We start from the raw sequence: 12,372 nt of genomic DNA, 5'->3' as shown, positions 1-12,372 counted from the left end.
TAAATGTAGGACAGGCTCAAACCAGGAGGGGATGGTAATGCAACACCCTTCTAATTCAGGTAAGATAGGAAAAAAGCTTAGAAACAGACCCCGAAGCCACAGGTAAAAAGACAATCGTTCCCCAAAATGCTGCCACTTCCTAACCATTAAGGTAGGGTTTCCTGAAGCATAAACAGCTAAGTTCTTTCTACACCTACCCTCTTCTGAACTGAACAGTAAGCTTTTAAGTGAGACTGCATTCTGACTTTCCCTCTTTGAAAAAATCTTTTATTTTAACTATGTATCTAACAGGCATTGGTGCACTGGCCTAGCTCCTCAAAAACAAGATGAGATTTGTCAAAGGGACAATTAGGCATGCTGGAAACTGACAGTTCACAAGCAAACGAATAATGTGTGTACTCTGACTCCAGTGAATACACTCTTGATTTGGCTGAACAAGAAGTACAAAGCCCCGGGAATAAGCCCAGCAGGGCATGGCCGGCTCTCAGTGCCCAGCCTTGAGAGTGGAGGCTCTGGCTAATCTCTGCCACCTCCTCACTGCCTAGCACCAAGTTACTGGTGACATGGACACCTGTGAAGAAGACTGTGACTCTCTCAATGCAAACCCAAACTTTAAAGAACAATGTAATGTGCACGCCTTCCAATGATTAGGCAATCTTCATACCTAAAGCACAATGATTATCTGTGGGTCCTCTCCAAGCAGAATTGCCCAGTTCCTTTCATATCAAATCCAAACTAGGAAATATCCCTACAGTTGATGTTCACTCACTGGAAGAGAGGTTCCTGGTTCAGTTAAGGCAAGCAAAAATTCTCAAGCAGAGAAAGCAAGAAGTTATTCCTTTTATCTTACCATAATTCCCTAGGAAGACAAACTGCATTCTCAAGTTCAACTGAAGAACTCAAAAGGTGGACAGAAAATGAGGGTAAAGAAACAAAGCAAGCGGCTAGCCCACTCCCACCCACTTATATGACAGACCAAACCAGTGGTCAGCACAGCAACTTTTGGAAGGAAATAATTGAACAACGCAGCCTCAATTTCAAACTCTAATGGTTCCGGGCACTGAGAGTACCCCTTTTCAACTGTCTTACTGATCATGGTGGTTCCCCCGGCCAGGGATGCCTTGGTCCCCTGGAAGAAGTCGTCAGCGGAGGTCATGCCCTGGTCGGGCATCTGGAAACGCGTGTGGACATCGATTCCTCCAGGAATCACCATCCTCGAATGGGCTTCGATCGTCTTCACCCCTCCTGGCACAATCAGGTTTTCTCCTATTTGCCTAGAAAAACAGGGTTGGTGATCAGGGTTACAAACGAAACACCAAATCTAGTGGCATGTGACAGAGGTTTTCACCAAGCCATAAGCAATCTTTCCCCATGTTCCGTGCACATCTTGATTATTGGCCTCATTCTTAGTAAGAGCACGCCCCGCTCTCTACCCCTAATTCAGCACACACTAGAAAACAAAATATAAATAAGGCATCAGATGCCCACAATCAAAGAAGTTTAGCTACTAGAAAACCCCTGAGATCGACTGAAAATAAGGCCTCAATATATTTACATAAAATATCGCTAAACTATCTTACACAAGACACAGTTAGCTAGTTATCCATAGCAATTGCCCCCAAACCTGGCTGACTGTACAAACATTCATTTTCACCATATCCTTTCAAATATAAAGGAAAGAGGGGTTGAGGGGTGGAGATGGACCAAAACAGAGCAAAAATAAAACAGAGCAAACACCATGATTGAAACTATTTAAAAACCTGAAAGCATGTGATTACGAATTCAGAAAATAAAAGCAGAAAATTAATAATTATGTTGGGACACATCATTCATTCACAATTTTAAAAAAAATTTTCTAAATCTTTTTACCAACTTTTAAAAAAGGAAAATTAATCAAGGAAGAGTTGATAAAGTTCTAAAAGAAATTAGTGATGACTAAAAATAGCGTCCAGGTCTGCAAACTTCTAGGCCAGTGTCTTTCTGCTAGACCAGATCATGCTGCCTTAGAATCTGGGGACAACGGAACATGAAAGTCATGGTATTTGAAAGCCTGGAGCTAAAACTGTCACAAGCAGACACACATGGAGAAAATATTAAATGTGGAAATGTTAAAACCTATTTGATGTTCATAAATCAAAATGTTAAGTTTCCAGGCAACGATCACATCCAATCCAGTTTTCCAGTTCTCGGACTTGGTTTGTTGCTAGCACTTGATGAATGCTGCTTATTTAAAAGATGTCATTTGCTGCAATGTTTGTCTTTAAACAGATGTGCTATTTCTTCAGAGCCGTGTGAGCTGTCCCAGTAGGAATGGCACGAGGATACTGGTATGTACTCAGCTCACTTAACCCTCTAGAGTCCAAAAACACCCTAAATCAGGAACTGCTCTTTCTCCTTTGTAACACAGTATCCAATAAACAGAAGATTCGTTTTACTTGTGTTAGTTGCCGCTTAATGAAACCTAAAATCCCCTCAGGATTAGGCAGTAATTTGTTTGTGTTACATGGCAATTAATTCAGTGTCCTTCTTTGGCTTCTCCAACTTGGACTCTTAATTAAGAAAGCAGATGTGCTGTCTTGATAGAAGAGCCTGTATTCCACATTTGCGTCCTTCGATTGGGCAACCCATTCCAACTATGTTCTAGGAAAAACTTTAATACATTCAATGTATCATAAGCCAAGTGTTTGAACTGGCAACAAGAAGATATTGTATCATTCCATTAAAAATAGTAAATCACATGATAACATGTAATGGATTGGATGTGCATTTATTTGTGTCTTTTGAATTCCCTAAACCCTAGTTTTCAGATTCACTAATTACCACCAGTCAAAATGGGTTTAAAACAGCTATTAAGTTGGTTCCTCTTTCAAGTCACTAAAGCTTGATACTCTGTGTGAATTGCAGGTAGTATTTTGGAACTTTGGAAGGTGTGCAAACACTTCTACACAATGAGTTACACTTACTTGATCAACCCATCTTCCATGTATATGTCAGCATAGAAGGACTGGTCATCATTAACAATTTTACCTCCTTTGATCAAGAGACGATCACTCTGAAACAAAGAAACAGTAAGGTCATAACACAGAACTGACCTATGAGAAAGGGGATCACAAGTTAACATTGGTACTAAGATGAATGAGCCAGGCACACATTTTCACTCTTCAAAATGAAGTTCAAAATGAGCCAACTTCAGAAAGGTTCAGTGACACAGGCGAATCTGCATGTGGCAACCAATTCATCTCCTGGTGAGTGAGAACATATTGGCAGAGCTTATCCTCCAAAAAATAGCCATCTCTTTTAATTAGATCTGCAAGAAGGAGAAGGAGAAGAGGGAGAAGAAGAGGAGAAAGTCTAACAGTCTCCCACTGAAGAGCAGTGAAAACATTTCAGATAAAGACAATTTTTAAATGGCTTTAGGCTAAACTTCATTTAAAAAGAAAAATATACCCACATGTACACTTCTTGGCAAGGTTTGTGTCCGGAAAATCAACCAAAAGTCTGTTGTCATAGGATACTCCACACAAACACTTAGTTCATCTGTAGCAAGGTTTCAACAGTATGTCCTTTATATTTTCATCTGTCTTTGAGGTAAATCATAGTCATTGTAGCCAAGAGGGAAAGGGGGCTTCAAAAATACACTATTTTCACTATTAAGCTGCTTTAAAAAAAAATGTAAAGTTTTATGATAAAATAGATGAGATGGTGATTCTAAAATCCAATACCACTCTGAATTGTTGATGCACTTATATTTTATTTAGTGGTATTTGTTCAAAAAAATACATAACGAGCAGCATGTGAGAGCCAGGAATGTAACAGAAATGCTACATTATGACTCACAGCCAGCCCAAACACTGCTGATGAAATGGAATGTTAAAATCCTGTGTGCAAGTCAATGTGCACCTGTGTTATTCTAGACTGGCTTTAAAGCTTACAAACTGAACCACATATTGACCTTTTAATACGCAATACATTTCAAAGGAAGGCATTTATTTTGAGAATGGACAACTCAAAATTCATTTACAAAATCATACTCCAGCAAGCCCTATTTAGCACCGACCAAGAAAAGAAAATAACAATCTTTCAAAATACACAAGTTACCAGGGAGCAAGGAAAATAGATATTTTTACACACAAATGCACACACACCTGAGTTTAGATATTAATTATTATTTCTCTAAATATTGGAAAATAATAAGATTTTAATTTTGAACACTGTAAAACCCTTTACCCTGCTGTGGACTTTAGAAAGTCAAACCAGAGTTAACATTCAACAGCAACTCCTGCACTTGTATAAGGCAGATTCAAAGACCTTCACAAAATCTTCTCAGGTAACATCATGTCATCAGAGCCTTATAACAAATCTGTGAGGTCGATGGGAGCTAGATTCTTATCCCCATGATTGATAAGGAAACTAAGGCTTGGGGAGGTTAAGCCACTTGCCCAAGGTCACCTGATCAAGGTGGCTTTCCTCCACCTACACTGATCGCCCCTTCTCTCCAAAATGGCTAGCTCTGACAGGACAAATATCACCTTGGCAGAAAGGAGGAGTCCTGCTCCTCACCACCTGCTCCCTTAGTCACTGCAGTACCTGCCCAGCCATCACTGGGAATCTCCCCAGCCAATATCAAGCCAAGAAAAAAAGGAGACATCACAGCCCTGTTGACTCTCCTACCTTCCAGAAGGCTTCTTACATAAGAGGCTGGCCATGGGGATGGAGGGAGGGAGGGAAACAAAGCTATAGGTCCTATGCCAAAGCAACCAGACTTTTGTAAAGGGTGGGGGGGGGGGAGGGTGCTCTTAAAAAATCAGCCTTGTTGCTTGTTTGTTTTAAAAAAAAATTTTTTTCTCCCCACCCCCACTGTCAAAACCAAACTACCTTGTTCATTCATGAAGACAGCACATTATTTGAGGCTTGCAACAGATCTGTTCCCCACCCCCACCCCCCTGACTCACCAGACCCCCTCCTACAGTGCACGGAGCAGATAATGTTGGATACCCCCTACCCAAGCCTTTTGGATCTTGGTTTTGCCTCCTAGAAAAAGCCAGTCCCCATCCTCCCTGTTGGACATCCATGCTCATTCTATAAAATCTTCCCCAGCACACGCCCCCCTTCCTGGTGCATTTGTTCCCACATCTCTCTCCTGCAGATAGATGGGTGTGCCCTTGTGCAAAGAGAGGAAGCCCCGGGTGCCCAAGGCTGAAAAAATCAGAGAGCAAAAGCAGGCCCTCAAAACCGGTCCTAAACACATCTTGGCTGTGTGAAAGCTTCTTTCAGTCTGCCTCAGCCCTGGGATCTACCCGGGAATCAGCTGGCTAATTGCTAATGTACATCATTATATAACAATGAATTTCCCTTGCTTTCTTCCCTTCCTGGGATTTCATTCGGGGATGTAGCGAACTAGTTCTTGTGAGATTTTTCCAGGAAAATATGGGGGCTGAGGGAGAGGGTGGAGATGGGAGCAAGAACCTGTGTTCATCTCTGCGCAGATTCATCTCATAGATGTTTTTCTCATGGTTCAAAAAATAACAATCACAGGCCTCCGAACTGCAGCCGACACCTCCCGGCCGTTAGGATCATTGTCTGGCCGGGGCCCGGGCCGAGCCATCTGCTCAGCGCGTCCGCGCAGCGCCATTACCTCCCCGAGCCCGGCTCAGGCGCTGTCCCCAGCGCCCCACTTCCAGCCTGCTTTGTATGAGCCAACACGGACGCCTCCTTGGGCGCAGAACGGGCAGCAAGAGACAAGAACACGAGCCCAGAGACCCCCAGGGTCCCAGCCCCAAACCAGAGGACTAGAAAACCGAGAGAGACACCGAAAAACGGTTCCTGGTCAACAAAAAGCCAACGCCTGGTCCCCCATCCTCCCCCTTTGCTCATCAACGCGTCCCTGTTTTTCCTTTCTGTTCCCACATCATTCCGGTACAGCCTGCCCTTTTCAGCATCCCTCCGCTGTCATGACGCCTCCAGGCTGGCACCGGCGCCTTTTTCTACCCACCCGGAGGAAGGCTCGAGAAAGCCCTTCCTTTCTCGTGGGGGTGGGAGACCCGCGGAGGGACCCACTTCCCCGTCTCCCCATCGCTGCTCCAGGAGTCTAGCCTCGCGGCAAGCAGCCCAGAGAACAATATCCGAGCTCCAGCCATGCCTATTCAATCTGGCATCCATTTGCTTACACCCCGCAGGCCAGCACTGCAGCATCTCGCTCTGACAATAAAAGGATACAGCGGGTCTGGCGCGCTACCCGATGCGACCTGAATGCACTTAACGCTCCCATTTTGATGCTTTGCAAACTGTGTGACTCATGATTGTTCATTATCGTCCCCCACCACCACCACGATCGCCTTCTTTAGCAATAGGAAAAAAAAAAGTTGTGTTCCTCTTCCAACCCCCTCTTTTTAGAAAATCCCTTACGTGTTCTGTACCACAAAAGGTTGCTGGCAGACCGCAGATTTTCCAAGTACCAAACTCACCGTGATGCGTGGAATATTTTTCTTCCCCTGGTAAGACATCTCTCTCCTGGGAAAAAAAAATAAATTTCAAGAGGGCAGCTTTCTAGCAAAAATTGCCAGGAAAGGGGCTTCGTATTTTTGCAGGATCGATAAAGGTGTAACGGCTTAGCTGGTCTTGCTGGTAACAAATTTCGGGAACGTAGGAAATAAATGCAATCCTCTGTCGGTCTCTCTTTTTTCCTCTCCTCCAACACAGCCCCAGCTAGGGCGGAAAAAAAAAAGAGAGCGAGAACCGGAGGGAAGGGGGTGGAAATAAACTACAGCAATAAAAGCCTCGGTTCAAGTCGGCCTCCGCGGCGCATGCGCCGGCAGCCACTCCCTTTCCTCTCGGCAAAAGCCATACGCTTCGAGAGACACGAGCGTTGATTGGCCAAAATCGTGGGATATGCAAAGGAGGCCGAGAGGGGAGGGGAGTGGAGAGAAAGCGCGAAATGCTGCAGTGAGAGGCTGAGGGCGGCGGTCGGTGCGTGCGCCGGAGCTGGGAGCGCGCCTTTCGCGCCCTTTCTTTGGGCCTGGGCAGAGAGAACTGCAGCTGGCAACTGCCCCAAATGCAGCATCAGCAACGTAGGGACAACGGAGGGGTGGTCATTACGAACCCTGGAAGCAAAACAACAAGACCGTATGGGTCTTTGGTGCAGCTCTTGCAGCACGCACACGTTCGCGCGCGCACAGATGGATGCCCGCTTGCGCGCCAATCCGCGGAGGCTGCGGCTGCATCCCTGCGTGGGGTGACTGTGCCGAGCCAATGGCTTCGCTGGCGGCGAGCTCGCGACTGCACCGCTGGCCCGCGCCGCGCGGCCCGGGAGGGGCGGCAAAGCCCTCCTCCCACCCGCCCTTTCCTTTCGCGAAGGCTCTCTCGGCCTCCGCCCAGGAACCGACTGGGGAATTCAAATTGCTGCAAGAAGAGGGAAGGAAAACTGGGCAGCGGGGACTCTCCGCTGAGCCGAGCCGACCACGCCCGTCGGCTGCCGAGCCCGAAAAGGGGGCGGCCTGGATCCGTGCCTGCGGGATGTGCTGCCCAAGGGAGGCGTCTGAAGCCGGGACTGTGCCTGGAAGCCGGCCGTGGCTCCCTAGAGTCGGGGAGGTGGGCGTAGGGAAGGGAAGAGGCTGGAAAAAAAGAAATCTAGCCTGAAGGCAAGCGCTGGGCTTCAGGCATCCGTTGCCTAGCAGCTGGAAATGAAAGTCGGGAGGGAGAACTCCGGGGAAGGCTGTGGTCTAGAGCTGGGTATTGGAAATCCTGCCCTGAAGTGTTCTTTTCTGCCACCAGGAACTGTGTGGGGACCAGGAAAAAAAAAAAAAAAAAGCAGCCCGTTGAGGCGAAAATGGCCCAATCTAGGGCTCTGTTCTCAACCCCAGCAAGCCAGTGTTCTAACAGTCATGCCCACCCCAACCCACTTGAGGGAGTGGGGAGCGCGTGTTGCCAGTGCCTGCAGATCTGTAGAAAGAAAAACTGTTGGGATTACCAGGCCCAATATTGTGCTATAGACAGTTCCCCACACCAGGCAATAAGGCAGAGAGCGAGGAGATGAACTGTGGAGAAGCAAGCAGGAAAGAAAAGAAAGCTCTAACATTCCAAAGGAAGGGGAAACTGAGTCATGGAGACACTCTCTGGGAAGCAGTTAAAAACAACATGGAGTTCTAAGCCCCTAGTCAAAGACTTTAATCACACTCAAAAAGGCATTCTGCCTCTCCTTGTTACTAGCAGTTGAACAGGCCTGGGACCCCTTGGCTTTGTACACCCAAGCCATGCTCTTAGTCTCTAAGTTTCAGCATCCCTATAGAGGAAAACAGCTGGTCCGGTTGATTCTCGGACAAACACTGGTCTACCTGAGATGGTCCCTCTGGAGGACTGCCCAGGCAGCTAAAATGACTGAAACATCTAGACCCACTTAGGGCTTTGGGCTACTCTGCTTAAGATCAATTAATAGAATTCCTATATTATCTAGGCTATAGGGAGGACATGGGGAAAAAAAGGATCTCTTTGATTGGCTCCCACCTGCTCAGCAAAGGTTAGCCAAATAAATACATAGTAATTCCTGGGCTTCTGGGGGTCTCTGTTCCAGGCTCTTTCTGCACCTGACCACCCTGGCCACTTTGGACAGTTACCCATCTAAGAGAAGGTGTAGAATTCACCCTTTAACTCCCACTCCTGTAAAATCTGAAGTCCTAAAAAAGGGCTCTGAGTGAGTAGCCATACAATAAGCTTCACTGCCGATTAATTCATTCAAGTTCTGTTTAGCTGTGCCTCTTGAAAATAAAATAGAAGCACTTCCCCCTCAAATATCTGATGTGCTACAGCAAAGTGAATTGATGTCAGCAAGTATTGGTGTCAGCCAGTAAAGGTTAAAGTCACAAGACTAACAAAGCATAAAACGTTCCTTCCTACCTGTGAAAGCCAACAGTAATTCCTAACTTGGGGGGTGGGAGGAGGGGGAAGGGGAGGAGGCAGGAAGAGGAGTGTCCTAATAAGGCCTAAGAAAAACACCACTTGTCAAGCAAGTAAAGGAGATCCAAATTAATTTAAAATTCCCTCTAATCATAGTGTTTGCTTATATTCTTTTTATATTTCCCTGCTCCTGGGTTTTTGCTCTTAATGAGATTTAAATATATCTTGTCATTTACCAATTTTCCCATTGACTATTCCATTTTTAACTATGAGCTCCAAAGAGGGTTAGTATTATGTCAGTTTTATTTCTATAGCCTGTAGCACTACTGATATGAGGTTCTTAGTTCATGATCATTGACATTTCTGCTCATAAATATCCAAAGATTTGTCTGTTTTGACTAGAGCCTAAGAGCATTTGACACATAGAAGATACCCAACAAATAGTTTACTTATAGCTCAATGCAATGCAGAAAACTAAAGGGGGGAGGGGATTTTCCACCCACTCTGCACTGATAGATTTGCTAGTATAAACATTTTTTCTATACTGTGTTTAGAAAAACACTCAATGAAGACCTCCTGTGAGGTTTACAAATCATTATCGTCCAAATATTTGAACCTATTCTCAGGCATGATTTTTTTTTGAATTTTTAAAAATTAAATACATGTCAAAACATGAAAAAGCCTCATAAGGTTATCTGTTTCACATTCATGTGCTTACTCGGCTACTTCTCCCCAAACCCATTTGCATTCCCACCCTCTTCCCCCAGCACCAGTGAAGAGCAAGACGCAGTAACGGAGACAGTCATTTAATGAAATGGTTATATCCGGGCATTCAAGATGGCCTGAAGCTGGGAGAACCTGCCCACGCAGATCCTTGGACGAGCAGTAAATTTTACCCAGGTGCTGTCTCAGGGTCTTACCACAGCCTCCTCTGCAGCTTCATCTCCCATCCTTCTCTCTGCCCTCTCCACTCCTGTGCTAGGTGAGTGCCCACAGGCACACACAACACCGCGCACACACCGCACACACCGTCCGAGCAAACCTTCTCACTGCTCCTCAGTGTGGCTTCTCAATTCTGTGCCTTTCCCCAGGCTATTCCCTTACCCAGGCTGATCCCTCCCTTTCTGCTCGCCACTTCCTTTAAAACTGAGCTTAATGTCACCTCCCCTGTGAACATCCCCCATCCTGCCCCATAAAGCATAAAGCACTCCCTAGTTTTTTGCCTCTACTCTAACATGCATCCCATTGCACTGTAATTATTTGTCCACTTCTATCAGATCATAAGTTTCTGGATGCTAAGAACCCTGTCTTCCTCTTACTTCAGTGACCACCACACTGCCTGTCCAGGTGCCCTAAATATTTGGTGCACCTGTACATGCTGTCATTGATATTAAAGAAGAAAAGGTTCATCCCTCACATCACCACCACCGTGAATTTGGATATTAACAAGATCCCCAACGCAGGCCTTTCTCTTAAAACTTTCACCTCGCTGGGTCTTCCTTCTTGGCAGCCAGCTCTTCTCCAAGTCCCCAAAACTGCAGGAAACCTTGTCGTGATGCAGCATATGCTTTGCGTGGGGGTAGCTGCCTAAAGTCTAAGCTATGTCTCTCCTAAACAAAACTGCCATACACCACCAAGCCTGATAAAACACACGGAGAGCGTGTCGATCCCAAAATCAACCCCAGAATTATACAAGGCATCTCGAATAATTGTTTGCTCAGAACCAATTTCTTAAATTGTTCTTTTTCTCCACCCTCCCATTACTCTTTGTACATGCCTATATTATGTCACTGATCATATACCACCTATAATACCCTAATATTATAGGTATTTAATATCCAGTATACTATCCTCACCCATTCCAAAGCACATCATTTTCCTTTCATTTAAAGCTTGAGTTCATAGAAAAGAGGAACACTTTCAAAAGTCTCACTCATCTCCTTCCCCTTATTTAGGGCCTGGTTTGGGGGAGAGGGGGTGTCAAGAAGGATTGGATGCATGGATGGACATCCGGACAATGACATCCAATCAGGATCTTTAAAGTGTTATCATCATCCTGCTTGCTGGGAAATGGGGGTCAGAGAGATGTACTGTCACTCAGACACTGCTATGTCTTGGCTGCTTTCAGTTCCTCAACATCCCACACAGTAAGTGTTCCATCCAGGGCTAGTCCTGTCATTACTCTTGGTTTCGTCTTCCCCAATTGTGAAGCTGAAGTAACCATTTCTGCTTCTGTAGCACAGTGGAGCTCTGTGAATGTGCAGTGTTCAGAGTTACAGAGCAGGAAAATGCCAAAACATAAATTGCTGACAAGAAGAAAGAAAAGAGCCTAGATGTGGCAAAGAAGCAAAATAAGCCAAATCCCCGCACTGCTGCAGTTGGACGCCAAGGGATGTGGCCTCAGAGAGAGCCTGCAAGGAAGGTTACAATTAATGCAGTGGTAAAGAGGAGGCACCGGAATTCTTCTTTGCCAAAAACTAAGGGCATTGATTAGGACACTTGAGCTGGAAGTGATGCCTCCTTTGCTGCAGAAATGATCAGGCAATAAAGGTCATTGTCCTTGTCTGTCCAACCCTGAAGGTGCAGGGACTATGGAGAGAGAGCAAGGGTCCATACATCTGTACATGCCCGCTGTTAATGCATCCTTTACTGGGGGAGATGGGTCCTTTACTGGAGGTGATACAATAGTGACCGATAAGGTTCTGGAGTGACTGGACCTCTAAGATGGATGCTGCTCGTGCTAAAATTGGGCAGACTAAAATTGGGCAGTCAACTCAACCAGGGCTATGAAAGTATCCTGAAGAACTTCTTATTGCATGAAAACTTGAGGTTTATCTGCTCAAATCCAGTCGAACGTCACGGCACAGAGGAAAGTGTGCCCTTCACATAATCTAGTGGAATTTGGCTTTCTCCTCTTACCTCCAGTTAACATAGAATTCTCCCACTCTATATCTGCATCACCTACTTTGCACATCATCCTCTGTGACTACAGATTTTCCTTGGGGTTTTTTGTCAGAGCTGGCAGACAGACGCCACCTAGCTCTGGCCGTTGTGTCTCAGGTCTGCCCTCTGGTGGCGAGTGAGGAGAGTGCACTCTGGTCCCCTTGGTCCTTGACATGGTGGACTTAGGGCTAGGAAAGGGCCTTCAAGATCTCTTGCTCCAGCATTCCCCGTCTTGCCTGTGCAATGGAATCACCTGAGACACCTCCTGATCAGAATCTCCATAGGGAAGGTTCAGAATTTTTTTTTAAACTAGTCTACCTCTAGGCACTTAGCCACAGATCTGGTCCACACACACTTTTTATTTTTTGAAAGAGGAAGTTAGGAAAACATGGACTAGAACTCAGCTCTTCACTCTGCAAATTGCATCAATGGCCCTGTTCTTCACCCAGGACAATAACATTTTATGAAAGAGTGGTAAATATCTTTATTCAGTCTCATTCTACTTGTCTGCCTCCTAGTAACAGCACAATCTACTAAAAC

The 12,372-nt window shown here is 45.6% G+C and overlaps 1 protein-coding gene across 2 annotated transcripts in view; it reads right to left on the bottom strand.

Annotated features, from left to right (window-relative positions):
* DPYSL2 (dihydropyrimidinase like 2) overlaps window positions 1–12,372 on the bottom strand; it is a 113,442-nt gene that overhangs the window by 65,593 nt on the left and 35,477 nt on the right. Inside the window, exons 1-3 of one of the 2 annotated variants that reach the window (XM_037812680.1) lie at window positions 6,465–6,761; window positions 2,964–3,052; window positions 1,090–1,274 (exon numbers count right to left, since the gene is read on the bottom strand). In XM_037812680.1, coding sequence (XP_037668608.1) covers window positions 1,090–1,274; window positions 2,964–3,052; window positions 6,465–6,503 — 313 coding nt within the window. In that variant the 5' untranslated portion in view covers window positions 6,504–6,761. Of the gene's footprint in view, window positions 1–1,089; window positions 1,275–2,963; window positions 3,053–6,464; window positions 6,762–12,372 lie in introns of those variants that run through there. The other variant, XM_037812679.1, reaches the window with a different exon arrangement.

Source organism: Choloepus didactylus, chromosome 20 (assembly GCF_015220235.1).
Source record: "Choloepus didactylus isolate mChoDid1 chromosome 20, mChoDid1.pri, whole genome shotgun sequence".
Classification (NCBI taxonomy): domain Eukaryota; kingdom Metazoa; phylum Chordata; class Mammalia; order Pilosa; family Megalonychidae; genus Choloepus; species Choloepus didactylus.
This window is presented reverse-complemented; position numbering and strand designations above follow the sequence as displayed.